The sequence below is a fragment of the Leucopleurus acutus genome (assembly GCF_964270905.1).
Source record: "Leucopleurus acutus genome assembly, contig: HAP1_SCAFFOLD_629, whole genome shotgun sequence".
NCBI classification, from domain to species: domain Eukaryota; kingdom Metazoa; phylum Chordata; class Mammalia; order Artiodactyla; family Delphinidae; genus Leucopleurus; species Leucopleurus acutus.
The window spans coordinates 7233-26665 of NW_028138762.1; the positions used below are offsets into that span (position 1 = coordinate 7233).

Consider the following 19433-nt stretch of genomic DNA (forward strand, 5'->3'; position numbering starts at 1 on the left):
CTGGCGAGGGTATCCTTTGGAGCTGAGAAACGGAAGCTCAAATGAACCTAAGCGGCTAAGACGCTCAGTGTGTGTGTTTTGGGGGTGTGGGGTGTGTGGGGGGGTACTCTTTGGTCCAGAGCCGAGGTCTCTGCACGTCCAGTCCAGTTCCCCACGCCAGCCCCGATGGGCACGGAGTCTCTTTGTCCAAGACAGACCAAGGAAGACAGAGCCAGAATAAAGTCAACAGCTTTTATTACAACTCACAGATTTCATAGAAAAAGGAATGTAGCGTCAGGTCCGGTTGTATGAAAAACGGTAAAATGCAGGTTTGTCCTGGTTGCTCTGTGGACACCCGGGGCAGGCTCTCCGCGACATCAGGCACAGCAGCTGCACTTGTCCGAGGCCCCTTTGCAGACGCAGCCCTGGGCACACTTGGCGCAGCCCACGGGGCAGCAGGAGCAGCAGCCTGGGGAGGCAAGGGCAGCGTGCAGTCGGACCACGCGTTGTCCGGAACCACCCTTCCCAGCAGCAGGCCTGGCCCCAGCCGCCCTCGGGCCCAGACCCTGAGTTTACGATGGTGTCCTCTGTCCTGAGGTCATTGCTCTCAGACACTAGGTTCAGGTTGCCCGGCCCATCTGTGCCCAGGACAGGGCACAGCGCCTTGGAGAGACAGTGAGCAGGGCCTCTGGGGACAAGAGAAAGCCAGCCCCCAGCACCACCAGTGATGTGAGCCAAGTCCTCAGGATCAAAGTGGAGGCAAAGCCCGCACAGAGCAGCTCCCGCTCGGGATAGGGGAGCTCTGGGCTGCTTCGACAGGAAGGGGCTGCACCGGGTCCGAGAAGCCACGCACGGCCGCTGGTTCCGGTCCCTAAAGTGCTTCAGTCCCTGAGAGGATTCGGAAGCGTGACTCAGGAGGCAGGAGGACTAGTTCTAGTGACAGGTCTGAGGTTGTTTGTCGGTGACCCGTCTGGGCCTCAGTCTCCCTGTTCTCTAGTGCGCGCCTGGGTCTCGGTCGTGCCGAAGGTGATTCCAGCTCTGACTGTGAATCCCTTCCTGGCGAGGGGGGTGCCGGGAAGTCTGGTCACTGTCCTGCTCCTGCCTGCCTGCTGAGCTCTGGGCTCCCTCCTCGCACTCAGCCCAGACCCCGCCTTCCCAGAGAAGGCCCCGCACACTCACTCTTCTTGCAGGAGGCGCATCTGCAGGCTTTGCAGGTGCAGGAGCCAGCGCAGCCGCAGGAGCCGCCTGCCGGGAAGGGAAAGGAGGCCAGCAGTGAGCAGGGACGGGGATGCAGGAGCCACAGCAGACGGTCAGCAATGCCTCCCTGAGCCCTCCTCCTCTGTCAGGACCCAGCCCTGGGAGCTCGTGTCCACTCGGGCGGATAGAGAAGCCCCAGCTCCTCTCTTCTGGTCCAAGGAGAGTAGGTCCCCTCCTGATGGGACTCCACAGGGAAGGTCCCGGGCTCCAGACGCAGCCCAGGCCGACTGGGGCCGGGGGCCGGGGCCCATGGCCTGAACCCCAAAGAGGCAGCGTCCCCTCCGCCCCTCAAATCGTGGCAGGTCCGAGGCCTCCTCCAAACGCTGGCTCCCGGTCTAGCAATCCCCTGACCTGCCGGGTGACCTCAAGAAGGACAGCCTGGAGCCTCCGTGCCCTCAGTGTCAACGGAGAGGCAAAGGGAGACGGACGTGCCCTCAGGAGCCTGGCTACCGAGAAAGCCCTGGACCCGTGACAGGAGTCCTCCTGAGCTCAAAACTCAAAGCCCTCCCTTCTCGTCCTGTGCCCGGGAAGGGGGCATCCTAAGGCTCAAAGGCAGGGCTCCCTTACCAGTGGGGCAGGAGCACTTGGGGTCCATCTGGAGGAGGAGTGAGGCCCGAGGTCCAAAGCAAGGGGCGAAGCCGCTTCACGGGTCCGGTGGGGGCCGTGTGGGAGCGAGGAGCCCGGGGGCTGAGTTATAGGCCGAGGAGGCGGCCCGGGCGCAGAGGCCCCGCCCCCGCCTTGCACCCGCCCCGCGGCTCCGCGCCCGCGCCGCCCGCGCCGCCCGTGCCGCCCGCAGCGCCCTGGGCCGGGCTGTGAGCAACAGGCGGGGCCGAGCGCACGATTCCACGTCGGTGCCGGCTGGAGCGGAGGAACCGGGTGCCGTGCGGTAAGCCGTGTCCCAGCCCCCCGGCCGCCCCTTCCCAATGTGCCCGACGGGAGCAGCCGCCGTGTTGGCGGGTTGTGCAGGAATCCGGCTCCCGCGTCCTCCGGTCTTCCCCGCCCCAGGCCCCGCGCCGCCGGCCTCCTGCAGCCCGAGAACAGCCCCCGCCTCCCGCTCGTGTCCCTGGCTTGGCTGGAGCCGGGGAGCGGTGTCAGAGAGCGCAGGCGGATGTGACCCTCACCACCGTTTGGCCGACCCCATGTGTCCCCGGGCGTTGCCAGCCCCGGTCCCCACCACGGTCCTTTGGAAGCGTTTTTCCGGTACCGCCTCCTGTAACCGCAGCGCGGTGAACGTGGCCTTCAGCCGCGAGGCGTCTCTTGTGTTTTCCTTTCCTGGAGGGATCCTGGCTCATTTGTCCGGGGGCTTCTTTGCCTGAACTTTCCAGGGGCGCTCCTCACTGTAGCCGGTCCACCCCCACGCCAGGGTGGAGGTTCCCTAATCATGGGATGCTTCCCCAGGGACGGCATCATTGTAGGTGATAGGCACACCTGGCGGTAAATAACAAAGCGAGACAAGTGGATAGAGTTCCCTTTGAGTAGTCCTGACAGTTACTCACCGTGGAGTCCATGCCAAGCCTTGTTAGTCACTTCTGCTCTTTGAGTTGTCACACCAACCGGGAAGGGAGACAGCAGTCCGGAGCCCGGTTCCCAAAGTCCGAAGTCCCTACAGTACCGGGAGGCTACTGAGGCAGGCACACAGGGCTGGGGAGTGGTGCCCTGCTTCTGTGTTTTTGTCGCTTCGCAGCTGAAAGAGGGAGTCAGTGAGCAAGGTCCCCTTTGGCCCAGAGCCGTGTCCTCGGCCCGTCTCTGCCATGTCCAGCTCCATCCTGGGGGCGACCAAGGTGACACCGGAGGAATGTATTTATGATTTCGTGGCTACCTTCTGACTCTCTCCTTCAGTAGCGTTCGAGAGGTTTCTTCTGGTATAACGTATTTCAGAAAATCACTGAAAAGAAAATGGTAAGGAAATCCTGATGCAGGTGACAGCAGAAGTGGCAGGACCCTTCTGTGTCTGTGAGGAGGACACCGACTGTGCTCCTCACGGCCTTCTATCTGTAGTGTCGACGGCTCTTTGCGTGAAGGCAGGATAACCCTCTCGGGGGTACTGGTCCCACGCTCACAGGGTCGATGGGGACGGCCCAGAGCCCAGAGCTAAACACACCGTCCTCGCTTGCGTGTCTGGAAGGAGAACAGTGTCTCCTAGGCTGATGATAACAAATAAATCAATAGATAAATAAATGAATGGGTGATGTGATCGATTGCTCACTGAGTGCCCAGTATATTCTGACCTTCTTTGCATGTATTCAGTTCTTTAATCCCGAGAGCCAGACACTGTTATTTTCCCTTTAGAGCAGAGCAGACGGAGCCACAGAGAGGTTATGTCCCATGGCTGTACGTGGCACAGACGGGACTGGCCCTCCTGCAGGCTGACTGCAGCCCCGCGCCCAACCGGACACCGTGTCATCCCACGAAGGGTGAGAACACTGAACACCTGGCACAGAGGCAGCAGTGGGAGAGCCCTGAGCCGGCAGCCAGAACCCTCCGCACAGCTCTGTGACCTCTCTGGGCTTCGGCCTCCCACCTCTGCAGCCAGGAGCACAGCTGGACTGTCTCCGAAGACCCTGCAGCCCTGAAAAAGGAGAGGCCGGATTCAGCCTCCAGTGATGTCATAACCGGCACCGTGTGGCCGGGAGGTGAGACAGCTGCAGTGTAGGTTTAGTCCTCTGAGTATAGGCTGTGTGCCCTTGGGTAGGTTGCTTAACCTCTCTGGAATTGGCACCATCACTCCAGACCATGCAGGTTCACCGAGTCTGTCCAAACGCTGTGGCGGTGACTCGTTCCACGGGGCTTGTTGGAGGACATCCCCACGCCCTCTGGCACTGGATAAGCAAGGTTCCTATCCATCTCTGCCCTCGCCATGAGCTTGCTTGCAAACCAGGGAGCCTTTCTCCAGGAGCTTGTCGGGAGCTCAAGGATTCTCTGTGCACAGATGTCAGTGTGGAGAGAGCGATCGTACGGGACACCGTGGGGGAAGCCCGAGCTGGGAGCCAGGCCACTATCTCGCTTATTCCCCCTCATTGAAATTATTCTTTTGTATCGAAAGGAGGAAATGAAATCTCAGAGAGTATCAGTGACTTGCCAGGTCAGGAAGTGGCACGGTGGCTGTGAACCTGAGTGCCTGACGCCGACGCCCACGCACGCAGCACGGGCCGGCTCCCGAAATGCCCTGTGCACTCGGGGCACCTGTGGCCCATCTTGGTCCTGACTTCTGAGCCACGTGTCTCCTCTTTCTCTCGGAGTGCCCATCCAATAGGAGTTCCCTCCCCAGACCGCCAGGGGGCCCAACAGCTGAAATACACTCCCTGTTCCCTCAGCACACACTTGTTGCTAATAAACCCCACCAGGCCCCCCCCCCCCCCCGCCACGCACTGCAGCACCACCATCACTCTGCAGAGGAACACGTGAAGTCCTTCTTCTGAAACCAGGTCTCAGGGAAACAGCCGGGAAATTCCCACCAAATCCAAATCACTTTCTTTCGGGGTGTCAGGTAGCCACGGGCTGGTTTTTGAGGGAAGGGAAGATGTCAGCCTGACCTAGGGAGGTACTTGCGAAGATTCAGAGCCAAGCCCCCGCAGGGAGCTGTCACGGGTGGCGAGTGTCCTGTCCGTAGCCCTGGGCAAGCCAAGACTGATGTTCCCTGTGGGGAGGCAGGGGGCAGAGCTGCTCCAGGCGTGTGTGGTCCACACAGTGGGGCATCTGTGAAGTGTTCCCAGGACTCGGGCACACTTTCAACGTACGTGCAGCATATGAGAGCGTCCAGTTTTCAGAATTGCTCCTCCACGTGTGAAGGTGGTTTTACGTGTTGAAGGGAAAACTGGGTGTCACATATCGTGTCCTTTGACGTGTTTTCTTAGCGATCCGTTTTACTGACCAGGGTGAAAACTGTGGCAGAAAATACAAAGAGGTCTTTCCAGGGTGTTTTAGACGCAAGCCCCGTGCAGAAGTCACACGAGAGGGGTGTGGGATTCCATCCCCTCTGGGTACTTTTCTAGGCTCTCATCACCGAGCGCTGAGTTTGGCAGGGGCCCCCAGAGAAGGAAAATGAGAAATGGGCAACTTTCTCTGCAATCCATACTCCTAAGGGGAATAGAGGGAGTGTGTCCTCTGCGTGTCCAATGCCCTATGTCATCTGGCGAGGGTATCCTTTGGAGCTGAGAAACGGAAGCTCAAATGAACCTAAGCGGCTAAGACGCTCAGTGTGTGTGTTTTGGGGGTGTGGGGTGTGTGGGGGGGTACTCTTTGGTCCAGAGCCGAGGTCTCTGCACGTCCAGTCCAGTTCCCCACGCCAGCCCCGATGGGCACGGAGTCTCTTTGTCCAAGACAGACCAAGGAAGACAGAGCCAGAATAAAGTCAACAGCTTTTATTACAACTCACAGATTTCATAGAAAAAGGAATGTAGCGTCAGGTCCGGTTGTATGAAAAACGGTAAAATGCAGGTTTGTCCTGGTTGCTCTGTGGACACCCGGGGCAGGCTCTCCGCGACATCAGGCACAGCAGCTGCACTTGTCCGAGGCCCCTTTGCAGACGCAGCCCTGGGCACACTTGGCGCAGCCCACGGGGCAGCAGGAGCAGCAGCCTGGGGAGGCAAGGGCAGCGTGCAGTCGGACCACGCGTTGTCCGGAACCACCCTTCCCAGCAGCAGGCCTGGCCCCAGCCGCCCTCGGGCCCAGACCCTGAGTTTACGATGGTGTCCTCTGTCCTGAGGTCATTGCTCTCAGACACTAGGTTCAGGTTGCCCGGCCCATCTGTGCCCAGGACAGGGCACAGCGCCTTGGAGAGACAGTGAGCAGGGCCTCTGGGGACAAGAGAAAGCCAGCCCCCAGCACCACCAGTGATGTGAGCCAAGTCCTCAGGATCAAAGTGGAGGCAAAGCCCGCACAGAGCAGCTCCCGCTCGGGATAGGGGAGCTCTGGGCTGCTTCGACAGGAAGGGGCTGCACCGGGTCCGAGAAGCCACGCACGGCCGCTGGTTCCGGTCCCTAAAGTGCTTCAGTCCCTGAGAGGATTCGGAAGCGTGACTCAGGAGGCAGGAGGACTAGTTCTAGTGACAGGTCTGAGGTTGTTTGTCGGTGACCCGTCTGGGCCTCAGTCTCCCTGTTCTCTAGTGCGCGCCTGGGTCTCGGTCGTGCCGAAGGTGATTCCAGCTCTGACTGTGAATCCCTTCCTGGCGAGGGGGGTGCCGGGAAGTCTGGTCACTGTCCTGCTCCTGCCTGCCTGCTGAGCTCTGGGCTCCCTCCTCGCACTCAGCCCAGACCCCGCCTTCCCAGAGAAGGCCCCGCACACTCACTCTTCTTGCAGGAGGCGCATCTGCAGGCTTTGCAGGTGCAGGAGCCAGCGCAGCCGCAGGAGCCGCCTGCCGGGAAGGGAAAGGAGGCCAGCAGTGAGCAGGGACGGGGATGCAGGAGCCACAGCAGACGGTCAGCAATGCCTCCCTGAGCCCTCCTCCTCTGTCAGGACCCAGCCCTGGGAGCTCGTGTCCACTCGGGCGGATAGAGAAGCCCCAGCTCCTCTCTTCTGGTCCAAGGAGAGTAGGTCCCCTCCTGATGGGACTCCACAGGGAAGGTCCCGGGCTCCAGACGCAGCCCAGGCCGACTGGGGCCGGGGGCCGGGGCCCATGGCCTGAACCCCAAAGAGGCAGCGTCCCCTCCGCCCCTCAAATCGTGGCAGGTCCGAGGCCTCCTCCAAACGCTGGCTCCCGGTCTAGCAATCCCCTGACCTGCCGGGTGACCTCAAGAAGGACAGCCTGGAGCCTCCGTGCCCTCAGTGTCAACGGAGAGGCAAAGGGAGACGGACGTGCCCTCAGGAGCCTGGCTACCGAGAAAGCCCTGGACCCGTGACAGGAGTCCTCCTGAGCTCAAAACTCAAAGCCCTCCCTTCTCGTCCTGTGCCCGGGAAGGGGGCATCCTAAGGCTCAAAGGCAGGGCTCCCTTACCAGTGGGGCAGGAGCACTTGGGGTCCATCTGGAGGAGGAGTGAGGCCCGAGGTCCAAAGCAAGGGGCGAAGCCGCTTCACGGGTCCGGTGGGGGCCGTGTGGGAGCGAGGAGCCCGGGGGCTGAGTTATAGGCCGAGGAGGCGGCCCGGGCGCAGAGGCCCCGCCCCCGCCTTGCACCCGCCCCGCGGCTCCGCGCCCGCGCCGCCCGCGCCGCCCGTGCCGCCCGCAGCGCCCTGGGCCGGGCTGTGAGCAACAGGCGGGGCCGAGCGCACGATTCCACGTCGGTGCCGGCTGGAGCGGAGGAACCGGGTGCCGTGCGGTAAGCCGTGTCCCAGCCCCCCGGCCGCCCCTTCCCAATGTGCCCGACGGGAGCAGCCGCCGTGTTGGCGGGTTGTGCAGGAATCCGGCTCCCGCGTCCTCCGGTCTTCCCCGCCCCAGGCCCCGCGCCGCCGGCCTCCGGGTCGCCGTTTCCTGCTGCCCGAGAACAGCCCCCGCCTCCCGCTCGTGTCCCTGGCTTGGCTGGAGCCGGGGAGCGGTGTCAGAGAGCGCAGGCGGATGTGACCCTCACCACCGTTTGGCCGACCCCATGTGTCCCCGGGCGTTGCCAGCCCCGGTCCCCACCACGGTCCTTTGGAAGCGTTTTTCCGGTACCGCCTCCTGTAACCGCAGCGCGGTGAACGTGGCCTTCAGCCGCGAGGCGTCTCTTGTGTTTTCCTTTCCTGGAGGGATCCTGGCTCATTTGTCCGGGGGCTTCTTTGCCTGAACTTTCCAGGGGCGCTCCTCACTGTAGCCGGTCCACCCCCACGCCAGGGTGGAGGTTCCCTAATCATGGGATGCTTCCCCAGGGACGGCATCATTGTAGGTGATAGGCACACCTGGCGGTAAATAACAAAGCGAGACAAGTGGATAGAGTTCCCTTTGAGTAGTCCTGACAGTTACTCACCGTGGAGTCCATGCCAAGCCTTGTTAGTCACTTCTGCTCTTTGAGTTGTCACACCAACCGGGAAGGGAGACAGCAGTCCGGAGCCCGGTTCCCAAAGTCCGAAGTCCCTACAGTACCGGGAGGCTACTGAGGCAGGCACACAGGGCTGGGGAGTGGTGCCCTGCTTCTGTGTTTTTGTCGCTTCGCAGCTGAAAGAGGGAGTCAGTGAGCAAGGTCCCCTTTGGCCCAGAGCCGTGTCCTCGGCCCGTCTCTGCCATGTCCAGCTCCATCCTGGGGGCGACCAAGGTGACACCGGAGGAATGTATTTATGATTTTGTGGCTACCTTCTGACTCTCTCCTTCAGTAGCGTTCGAGAGGTTTCTTCTGGTATAACGTATTTCAGAAAATCACTGAAAAGAAAATGGTAAGGAAATCCTGATGCAGGTGACAGCAGAAGTGGCAGGACCCTTCTGTGTCTGTGAGGAGGACACCGACTGTGCTCCTCACGGCCTTCTATCTGTAGTGTCGACGGCTCTTTGCGTGAAGGCAGGATAACCCTCTCGGGGGTACTGGTCCCACGCTCACAGGGTCGATGGGGACGGCCCAGAGCCCAGAGCTAAACACACCGTCCTCGCTTGCGTGTCTGGAAGGAGAACAGTGTCTCCTAGGCTGATGATAACAAATAAATCAATAGATAAATAAATGAATGGGTGATGTGATCGATTGCTCACTGAGTGCCCAGTATATTCTGACCTTCTTTGCATGTATTCAGTTCTTTAATCCCGAGAGCCAGACACTGTTATTTTCCCTTTAGAGCAGAGCAGACGGAGCCACAGAGAGGTTATGTCCCATGGCTGTACGTGGCACAGATGGGACTGGCCCTCCTGCAGGCTGACTGCAGCCCCGCGCCCAACCGGACACCGTGTCATCCCACGAAGGGTGAGAACACTGAACACCTGGCACAGAGGCAGCAGTGGGAGAGCCCTGAGCCGGCAGCCAGAACCCTCCGCACAGCTCTGTGACCTCTCTGGGCTTCGGCCTCCCACCTCTGCAGCCAGGAGCACAGCTGGACTGTCTCCGAAGACCCTGCAGCCCTGAAAAAGGAGAGGCCGGATTCAGCCTCCAGTGATGTCATAACCGGCACCGTGTGGCCGGGAGGTGAGACAGCTGCAGTGTAGGTTTAGTCCTCTGAGTATAGGCTGTGTGCCCTTGGGTAGGTTGCTTAACCTCTCTGGAATTGGCACCATCACTCCAGACCATGCAGGTTCACCGAGTCTGTCCAAACGCTGTGGCGGTGACTCGTTCCACGGGGCTTGTTGGAGGACATCCCCACGCCCTCTGGCACTGGATAAGCAAGGTTCCTATCCATCTCTGCCCTCGCCATGAGCTTGCTTGCAAACCAGGGAGCCTTTCTCCAGGAGCTTGTCGGGAGCTCAAGGATTCTCTGTGCACAGATGTCAGTGTGGAGAGAGCGATCGTACGGGACACCGTGGGGGAAGCCCGAGCTGGGAGCCAGGCCACTATCTCGCTTATTCCCCCTCATTGAAATTATTCTTTTGTATCGAAAGGAGGAAATGAAATCTCAGAGAGTATCAGTGACTTGCCAGGTCAGGAAGTGGCACGGTGGCTGTGAACCTGAGTGCCTGACGCCGACGCCCACGCACGCAGCACGGGCCGGCTCCCGAAATGCCCTGTGCACTCGGGGCACCTGTGGCCCATCTTGGTCCTGACTTCTGAGCCACGTGTCTCCTCTTTCTCTCGGAGTGCCCATCCAATAGGAGTTCCCTCCCCAGACCGCCAGGGGGCCCAACAGCTGAAATACACTCCCTGTTCCCTCAGCACACACTTGTTGCTAATAAACCCCACCAGGCCCCCCCCCCCCCCCCCGCCACGCACTGCAGCACCACCATCACTCTGCAGAGGAACACGTGAAGTCCTTCTTCTGAAACCAGGTCTCAGGGAAACAGCCGGGAAATTCCCACCAAATCCAAATCACTTTCTTTCGGGGTGTCAGGTAGCCACGGGCTGGTTTTTGAGGGAAGGGAAGATGTCAGCCTGACCTAGGGAGGTACTTGCGAAGATTCAGAGCCAAGCCCCCGCAGGGAGCTGTCACGGGTGGCGAGTGTCCTGTCCGTAGCCCTGGGCAAGCCAAGACTGATGTTCCCTGTGGGGAGGCAGGGGGCAGAGCTGCTCCAGGCGTGTGTGGTCCACACAGTGGGGCATCTGTGAAGTGTTCCCAGGACTCGGGCACACTTTCAACGTACGTGCAGCATATGAGAGCGTCCAGTTTTCAGAATTGCTCCTCCACGTGTGAAGGTGGTTTTACGTGTTGAAGGGAAAACTGGGTGTCACATATCGTGTCCTTTGACGTGTTTTCTTAGCGATCCGTTTTACTGACCAGGGTGAAAACTGTGGCAGAAAATACAAAGAGGTCTTTCCAGGGTGTTTTAGACGCAAGCCCCGTGCAGAAGTCACACGAGAGGGGTGTGGGATTCCATCCCCTCTGGGTACTTTTCTAGGCTCTCATCACCGAGCGCTGAGTTTGGCAGGGGCCCCCAGAGAAGGAAAATGAGAAATGGGCAACTTTCTCTGCAATCCATACTCCTAAGGGGAATAGAGGGAGTGTGTCCTCTGCGTGTCCAATGCCCTATGTCATCTGGCGAGGGTATCCTTTGGAGCTGAGAAACGGAAGCTCAAATGAACCTAAGCGGCTAAGACGCTCAGTGTGTGTGTTTTGGGGGTGTGGGGTGTGTGGGGGGGTACTCTTTGGTCCAGAGCCGAGGTCTCTGCACGTCCAGTCCAGTTCCCCACGCCAGCCCCGATGGGCACGGAGTCTCTTTGTCCAAGACAGACCAAGGAAGACAGAGCCAGAATAAAGTCAACAGCTTTTATTACAACTCACAGATTTCATAGAAAAAGGAATGTAGCGTCAGGTCCGGTTGTATGAAAAACGGTAAAATGCAGGTTTGTCCTGGTTGCTCTGTGGACACCCGGGGCAGGCTCTCCGCGACATCAGGCACAGCAGCTGCACTTGTCCGAGGCCCCTTTGCAGACGCAGCCCTGGGCACACTTGGCGCAGCCCACGGGGCAGCAGGAGCAGCAGCCTGGGGAGGCAAGGGCAGCGTGCAGTCGGACCACGCGTTGTCCGGAACCACCCTTCCCAGCAGCAGGCCTGGCCCCAGCCGCCCTCGGGCCCAGACCCTGAGTTTACGATGGTGTCCTCTGTCCTGAGGTCATTGCTCTCAGACACTAGGTTCAGGTTGCCCGGCCCATCTGTGCCCAGGACAGGGCACAGCGCCTTGGAGAGACAGTGAGCAGGGCCTCTGGGGACAAGAGAAAGCCAGCCCCCAGCACCACCAGTGATGTGAGCCAAGTCCTCAGGATCAAAGTGGAGGCAAAGCCCGCACAGAGCAGCTCCCGCTCGGGATAGGGGAGCTCTGGGCTGCTTCGACAGGAAGGGGCTGCACCGGGTCCGAGAAGCCACGCACGGCCGCTGGTTCCGGTCCCTAAAGTGCTTCAGTCCCTGAGAGGATTCGGAAGCGTGACTCAGGAGGCAGGAGGACTAGTTCTAGTGACAGGTCTGAGGTTGTTTGTCGGTGACCCGTCTGGGCCTCAGTCTCCCTGTTCTCTAGTGCGCGCCTGGGTCTCGGTCGTGCCGAAGGTGATTCCAGCTCTGACTGTGAATCCCTTCCTGGCGAGGGGGGTGCCGGGAAGTCTGGTCACTGTCCTGCTCCTGCCTGCCTGCTGAGCTCTGGGCTCCCTCCTCGCACTCAGCCCAGACCCCGCCTTCCCAGAGAAGGCCCCGCACACTCACTCTTCTTGCAGGAGGCGCATCTGCAGGCTTTGCAGGTGCAGGAGCCAGCGCAGCCGCAGGAGCCGCCTGCCGGGAAGGGAAAGGAGGCCAGCAGTGAGCAGGGACGGGGATGCAGGAGCCACAGCAGACGGTCAGCAATGCCTCCCTGAGCCCTCCTCCTCTGTCAGGACCCAGCCCTGGGAGCTCGTGTCCACTCGGGCGGATAGAGAAGCCCCAGCTCCTCTCTTCTGGTCCAAGGAGAGTAGGTCCCCTCCTGATGGGACTCCACAGGGAAGGTCCCGGGCTCCAGACGCAGCCCAGGCCGACTGGGGCCGGGGGCCGGGGCCCATGGCCTGAACCCCAAAGAGGCAGCGTCCCCTCCGCCCCTCAAATCGTGGCAGGTCCGAGGCCTCCTCCAAACGCTGGCTCCCGGTCTAGCAATCCCCTGACCTGCCGGGTGACCTCAAGAAGGACAGCCTGGAGCCTCCGTGCCCTCAGTGTCAACGGAGAGGCAAAGGGAGACGGACGTGCCCTCAGGAGCCTGGCTACCGAGAAAGCCCTGGACCCGTGACAGGAGTCCTCCTGAGCTCAAAACTCAAAGCCCTCCCTTCTCGTCCTGTGCCCGGGAAGGGGGCATCCTAAGGCTCAAAGGCAGGGCTCCCTTACCAGTGGGGCAGGAGCACTTGGGGTCCATCTGGAGGAGGAGTGAGGCCCGAGGTCCAAAGCAAGGGGCGAAGCCGCTTCACGGGTCCGGTGGGGGCCGTGTGGGAGCGAGGAGCCCGGGGGCTGAGTTATAGGCCGAGGAGGCGGCCCGGGCGCAGAGGCCCCGCCCCCGCCTTGCACCCGCCCCGCGGCTCCGCGCCCGCGCCGCCCGCGCCGCCCGTGCCGCCCGCAGCGCCCTGGGCCGGGCTGTGAGCAACAGGCGGGGCCGAGCGCACGATTCCACGTCGGTGCCGGCTGGAGCGGAGGAACCGGGTGCCGTGCGGTAAGCCGTGTCCCAGCCCCCCGGCCGCCCCTTCCCAATGTGCCCGACGGGAGCAGCCGCCGTGTTGGCGGGTTGTGCAGGAATCCGGCTCCCGCGTCCTCCGGTCTTCCCCGCCCCAGGCCCCGCGCCGCCGGCCTCCTGCAGCCCGAGAACAGCCCCCGCCTCCCGCTCGTGTCCCTGGCTTGGCTGGAGCCGGGGAGCGGTGTCAGAGAGCGCAGGCGGATGTGACCCTCACCACCGTTTGGCCGACCCCATGTGTCCCCGGGCGTTGCCAGCCCCGGTCCCCACCACGGTCCTTTGGAAGCGTTTTTCCGGTACCGCCTCCTGTAACCGCAGCGCGGTGAACGTGGCCTTCAGCCGCGAGGCGTCTCTTGTGTTTTCCTTTCCTGGAGGGATCCTGGCTCATTTGTCCGGGGGCTTCTTTGCCTGAACTTTCCAGGGGCGCTCCTCACTGTAGCCGGTCCACCCCCACGCCAGGGTGGAGGTTCCCTAATCATGGGATGCTTCCCCAGGGACGGCATCATTGTAGGTGATAGGCACACCTGGCGGTAAATAACAAAGCGAGACAAGTGGATAGAGTTCCCTTTGAGTAGTCCTGACAGTTACTCACCGTGGAGTCCATGCCAAGCCTTGTTAGTCACTTCTGCTCTTTGAGTTGTCACACCAACCGGGAAGGGAGACAGCAGTCCGGAGCCCGGTTCCCAAAGTCCGAAGTCCCTACAGTACCGGGAGGCTACTGAGGCAGGCACACAGGGCTGGGGAGTGGTGCCCTGCTTCTGTGTTTTTGTCGCTTCGCAGCTGAAAGAGGGAGTCAGTGAGCAAGGTCCCCTTTGGCCCAGAGCCGTGTCCTCGGCCCGTCTCTGCCATGTCCAGCTCCATCCTGGGGGCGACCAAGGTGACACCGGAGGAATGTATTTATGATTTTGTGGCTACCTTCTGACTCTCTCCTTCAGTAGCGTTCGAGAGGTTTCTTCTGGTATAACGTATTTCAGAAAATCACTGAAAAGAAAATGGTAAGGAAATCCTGATGCAGGTGACAGCAGAAGTGGCAGGACCCTTCTGTGTCTGTGAGGAGGACACCGACTGTGCTCCTCACGGCCTTCTATCTGTAGTGTCGACGGCTCTTTGCGTGAAGGCAGGATAACCCTCTCGGGGGTACTGGTCCCACGCTCACAGGGTCGATGGGGACGGCCCAGAGCCCAGAGCTAAACACACCGTCCTCGCTTGCGTGTCTGGAAGGAGAACAGTGTCTCCTAGGCTGATGATAACAAATAAATCAATAGATAAATAAATGAATGGGTGATGTGATCGATTGCTCACTGAGTGCCCAGTATATTCTGACCTTCTTTGCATGTATTCAGTTCTTTAATCCCGAGAGCCAGACACTGTTATTTTCCCTTTAGAGCAGAGCAGACGGAGCCACAGAGAGGTTATGTCCCATGGCTGTACGTGGCACAGATGGGACTGGCCCTCCTGCAGGCTGACTGCAGCCCCGCGCCCAACCGGACACCGTGTCATCCCACGAAGGGTGAGAACACTGAACACCTGGCACAGAGGCAGCAGTGGGAGAGCCCTGAGCCGGCAGCCAGAACCCTCCGCACAGCTCTGTGACCTCTCTGGGCTTCGGCCTCCCACCTCTGCAGCCAGGAGCACAGCTGGACTGTCTCCGAAGACCCTGCAGCCCTGAAAAAGGAGAGGCCGGATTCAGCCTCCAGTGATGTCATAACCGGCACCGTGTGGCCGGGAGGTGAGACAGCTGCAGTGTAGGTTTAGTCCTCTGAGTATAGGCTGTGTGCCCTTGGGTAGGTTGCTTAACCTCTCTGGAATTGGCACCATCACTCCAGACCATGCAGGTTCACCGAGTCTGTCCAAACGCTGTGGCGGTGACTCGTTCCACGGGGCTTGTTGGAGGACATCCCCACGCCCTCTGGCACTGGATAAGCAAGGTTCCTATCCATCTCTGCCCTCGCCATGAGCTTGCTTGCAAACCAGGGAGCCTTTCTCCAGGAGCTTGTCGGGAGCTCAAGGATTCTCTGTGCACAGATGTCAGTGTGGAGAGAGCGATCGTACGGGACACCGTGGGGGAAGCCCGAGCTGGGAGCCAGGCCACTATCTCGCTTATTCCCCCTCATTGAAATTATTCTTTTGTATCGAAAGGAGGAAATGAAATCTCAGAGAGTATCAGTGACTTGCCAGGTCAGGAAGTGGCACGGTGGCTGTGAACCTGAGTGCCTGACGCCGACGCCCACGCACGCAGCACGGGCCGGCTCCCGAAATGCCCTGTGCACTCGGGGCACCTGTGGCCCATCTTGGTCCTGACTTCTGAGCCACGTGTCTCCTCTTTCTCTCGGAGTGCCCATCCAATAGGAGTTCCCTCCCCAGACCGCCAGGGGGCCCAACAGCTGAAATACACTCCCTGTTCCCTCAGCACACACTTGTTGCTAATAAACCCCACCAGGCCCCCCCCCCCCCCCCCGCCACGCACTGCAGCACCACCATCACTCTGCAGAGGAACACGTGAAGTCCTTCTTCTGAAACCAGGTCTCAGGGAAACAGCCGGGAAATTCCCACCAAATCCAAATCACTTTCTTTCGGGGTGTCAGGTAGCCACGGGCTGGTTTTTGAGGGAAGGGAAGATGTCAGCCTGACCTAGGGAGGTACTTGCGAAGATTCAGAGCCAAGCCCCCGCAGGGAGCTGTCACGGGTGGCGAGTGTCCTGTCCGTAGCCCTGGGCAAGCCAAGACTGATGTTCCCTGTGGGGAGGCAGGGGGCAGAGCTGCTCCAGGCGTGTGTGGTCCACACAGTGGGGCATCTGTGAAGTGTTCCCAGGACTCGGGCACACTTTCAACGTACGTGCAGCATATGAGAGCGTCCAGTTTTCAGAATTGCTCCTCCACGTGTGAAGGTGGTTTTACGTGTTGAAGGGAAAACTGGGTGTCACATATCGTGTCCTTTGACGTGTTTTCTTAGCGATCCGTTTTACTGACCAGGGTGAAAACTGTGGCAGAAAATACAAAGAGGTCTTTCCAGGGTGTTTTAGACGCAAGCCCCGTGCAGAAGTCACACGAGAGGGGTGTGGGATTCCATCCCCTCTGGGTACTTTTCTAGGCTCTCATCACCGAGCGCTGAGTTTGGCAGGGGCCCCCAGAGAAGGAAAATGAGAAATGGGCAACTTTCTCTGCAATCCATACTCCTAAGGGGAATAGAGGGAGTGTGTCCTCTGCGTGTCCAATGCCCTATGTCATCTGGCGAGGGTATCCTTTGGAGCTGAGAAACGGAAGCTCAAATGAACCTAAGCGGCTAAGACGCTCAGTGTGTGTGTTTTGGGGGTGTGGGGTGTGTGGGGGGGTACTCTTTGGTCCAGAGCCGAGGTCTCTGCACGTCCAGTCCAGTTCCCCACGCCAGCCCCGATGGGCACGGAGTCTCTTTGTCCAAGACAGACCAAGGAAGACAGAGCCAGAATAAAGTCAACAGCTTTTATTACAACTCACAGATTTCATAGAAAAAGGAATGTAGCGTCAGGTCCGGTTGTATGAAAAACGGTAAAATGCAGGTTTGTCCTGGTTGCTCTGTGGACACCCGGGGCAGGCTCTCCGCGACATCAGGCACAGCAGCTGCACTTGTCCGAGGCCCCTTTGCAGACGCAGCCCTGGGCACACTTGGCGCAGCCCACGGGGCAGCAGGAGCAGCAGCCTGGGGAGGCAAGGGCAGCGTGCAGTCGGACCACGCGTTGTCCGGAACCACCCTTCCCAGCAGCAGGCCTGGCCCCAGCCGCCCTCGGGCCCAGACCCTGAGTTTACGATGGTGTCCTCTGTCCTGAGGTCATTGCTCTCAGACACTAGGTTCAGGTTGCCCGGCCCATCTGTGCCCAGGACAGGGCACAGCGCCTTGGAGAGACAGTGAGCAGGGCCTCTGGGGACAAGAGAAAGCCAGCCCCCAGCACCACCAGTGATGTGAGCCAAGTCCTCAGGATCAAAGTGGAGGCAAAGCCCGCACAGAGCAGCTCCCGCTCGGGATAGGGGAGCTCTGGGCTGCTTCGACAGGAAGGGGCTGCACCGGGTCCGAGAAGCCACGCACGGCCGCTGGTTCCGGTCCCTAAAGTGCTTCAGTCCCTGAGAGGATTCGGAAGCGTGACTCAGGAGGCAGGAGGACTAGTTCTAGTGACAGGTCTGAGGTTGTTTGTCGGTGACCCGTCTGGGCCTCAGTCTCCCTGTTCTCTAGTGCGCGCCTGGGTCTCGGTCGTGCCGAAGGTGATTCCAGCTCTGACTGTGAATCCCTTCCTGGCGAGGGGGGTGCCGGGAAGTCTGGTCACTGTCCTGCTCCTGCCTGCCTGCTGAGCTCTGGGCTCCCTCCTCGCACTCAGCCCAGACCCCGCCTTCCCAGAGAAGGCCCCGCACACTCACTCTTCTTGCAGGAGGCGCATCTGCAGGCTTTGCAGGTGCAGGAGCCAGCGCAGCCGCAGGAGCCGCCTGCCGGGAAGGGAAAGGAGGCCAGCAGTGAGCAGGGACGGGGATGCAGGAGCCACAGCAGACGGTCAGCAATGCCTCCCTGAGCCCTCCTCCTCTGTCAGGACCCAGCCCTGGGAGCTCGTGTCCACTCGGGCGGATAGAGAAGCCCCAGCTCCTCTCTTCTGGTCCAAGGAGAGTAGGTCCCCTCCTGATGGGACTCCACAGGGAAGGTCCCGGGCTCCAGACGCAGCCCAGGCCGACTGGGGCCGGGGGCCGGGGCCCATGGCCTGAACCCCAAAGAGGCAGCGTCCCCTCCTCCCATCAAATCGTGGCAGGTCCGAGGCCTCCTCCAAACGCTGGCTCCCGGTCTAGCAATCCCCTGACCTGCCGGGTGACCTCAAGAAGGACAGCCTGGAGCCTCCGTGCCCTCAGTGTCAACGGAGAGGCAAAGGGAGACGGACGTGCCCTCAGGAGCCTGGCTACCGAGAAAGCCCTGGACCCGTGACAGGAGTCCTCCTGAGCTCAAAACTCAAAGCCCTCCCTTCTCGTCCTGTGCCCGGGAAGGGGGCATCCTAAGGCTCAAAGGCAGGGCTCCCTTACCAGTGGGGCAGGAGCACTTGGGGTCCATCTGGAGGAGGAGTGAGGCCCGAGGTCCAAAGCAAGGGGCGAAGCCGCTTCACGGGTCCGGTGGGGGCCGTGTGGGAGCGAGGAGCCCGGGGGCTGAGTTATAGGCCGAGGAGGCGGCCCGGGCGCAGAGGCCCCGCCCCCGCCTTGCACCCGCCCCGCGGCTCCGCGCCCGCGCCGCCCGCGCCGCCCGCGCCGCCCGTGCCGCCCGCAGCGCCCTGGGCCGGGCTGTGAGCAACAGGCGGGGCCGAGCGCACGATTCCACGTCGGTGCCGGCTGGAGCGGAGGAACCGGGTGCCGTGCGGTAAGCCGTGTCCCAGCCCCCCGGCCGCCCCTTCCCAATGTGCCCGACGGGAGCAGCCGCCGTGTTGGCGGGTTGTGCAGGAATCCGGCTCCCGCGTCCTCCGGTCTTCCCCGCCCCAGGCCCCGCGCCGCCGGCCTCCGGGTCGCCGTTTCCTGCAGCCCGAGAACAGCCCCCGCCTCCCGCTCGTGTCCCTGGCTTGGCTGGAGCCGGGGAGCGGTGTCAGAGAGCGCAGGCGGATGTGACCCTCACCACCGTTTGGCCGACCCCATGTGTCCCCGGGCGTTGCCAGCCCCGGTCCCCACCACGGTCCTTTGGAAGCGTTTTTCCGGTACCGCCTCCTGTAACCGCAGCGCGGTGAACGTGGCCTTCAGCCGCGAGGCGTCTCTTGTGTTTTCCTTTCCTGGAGGGATCCTGGCTCATTTGTCCGGGGGCTTCTTTGCCTGAACTTTCCAGGGGCGCTCCTCACTGTAGCCGGTCCACCCCCACGCCAGGGTGGAGGTTCCCTAATCATGGGATGCTTCCCCAGGGACGGCATCATTGTAGGTGATAGGCACACCTGGCGGTAAATAACAAAGCGAGACAAGTGGATAGAGTTCCCTTTGAGTAGTCCTGACAGTTACTCACCGTGGAGTCCATGCCAAGCCTTGTTAGTCACTTCTGCTCTTTGAGTTGTCACACCAACCGGGAAGGGAGACAGCAGTCCGGAGCCCGGTTCCCAAAGTCCGAAGTCCCTACAGTACCGGGAGGCTACTGAGGCAGGCACACAGGGCTGGGGAGTGGTGCCCTGCTTCTGTGTTTTTGTCGCTTCGCAGCTGAAAGAGGGAGTCAGTGAGCAAGGTCCCCTTTGGCCCAGAGCCGTGTCCTCGGCCCGTCTCTGCCATGTCCAGCTCCATCCTGGGGGCGACCAAGGTGACACCGGAGGAATGTATTTATGATTTCGTGGCTACCTTCTGACTCTCTCCTTCAGTAGCGTTCGAGAGGTTTCTTCTGGTATAACGTATTTCAGAAAATCACTGAAAAGAAAATGGTAAGGAAATCCTGATGCAGGTGACAGCAGAAGTGGCAGGACCCTTCTGTGTCTGTGAGGAGGACACCGACTGTGCTCCTCACGGCCTTCTATCTGTAGTGTCGACGGCTCTTTGCGTGAAGGCAGGATAACCCTCTCGGGGGTACTGGTCCCACGCTCACA

The 19433-nt window shown here is 60.8% G+C and overlaps 4 protein-coding genes across 4 annotated transcripts; all 4 read right to left on the reverse strand.

Moving 5' to 3' along the window:
• Nucleotides 1-206: 206 nt before the first annotated feature.
• LOC309978983 (metallothionein-1E-like) lies at nt 207-1914 on the reverse strand. The gene is made up of 3 exons (XM_082865806.1): nt 1804-1914; nt 1159-1224; nt 207-448 (listed from the first exon to the last, which is right to left on the reverse strand). Exons 1-3 carry the CDS (start codon nt 1829-1831, stop codon nt 357-359), a joined length of 186 nt encoding a protein of 61 aa, XP_082721932.1. The 5' UTR covers nt 1832-1914; the 3' UTR covers nt 207-356.
• A 3657-nt stretch (nt 1915-5571) lies between these two features.
• Nucleotides 5572-7279, reverse strand: LOC309978999 (metallothionein-1E-like). Its single transcript, XM_082865820.1, has 3 exons — nt 7169-7279; nt 6524-6589; nt 5572-5813 (listed from the first exon to the last, which is right to left on the reverse strand). The coding sequence occupies exons 1-3, from the start codon at nt 7194-7196 to the stop codon at nt 5722-5724; spliced, it is 186 nt and encodes a 61-aa protein (XP_082721946.1). The 5' UTR covers nt 7197-7279; the 3' UTR covers nt 5572-5721.
• Nucleotides 7280-10952: 3673 nt separating this feature from the next.
• Nucleotides 10953-12660, reverse strand: LOC309979000 (metallothionein-1E-like). The gene is made up of 3 exons (XM_082865821.1): nt 12550-12660; nt 11905-11970; nt 10953-11194 (listed from the first exon to the last, which is right to left on the reverse strand). Exons 1-3 carry the CDS (start codon nt 12575-12577, stop codon nt 11103-11105), a joined length of 186 nt encoding a protein of 61 aa, XP_082721947.1. The 5' UTR covers nt 12578-12660; the 3' UTR covers nt 10953-11102.
• Nucleotides 12661-16319: 3659 nt separating this feature from the next.
• On the reverse strand, nt 16320-18027 carry LOC309978989 (metallothionein-1E-like). The gene is made up of 3 exons (XM_082865811.1): nt 17917-18027; nt 17272-17337; nt 16320-16561 (listed from the first exon to the last, which is right to left on the reverse strand). The coding sequence occupies exons 1-3, from the start codon at nt 17942-17944 to the stop codon at nt 16470-16472; spliced, it is 186 nt and encodes a 61-aa protein (XP_082721937.1). The 5' UTR covers nt 17945-18027; the 3' UTR covers nt 16320-16469.
• Between the last annotated feature and the right edge of the window lie 1406 nt (nt 18028-19433).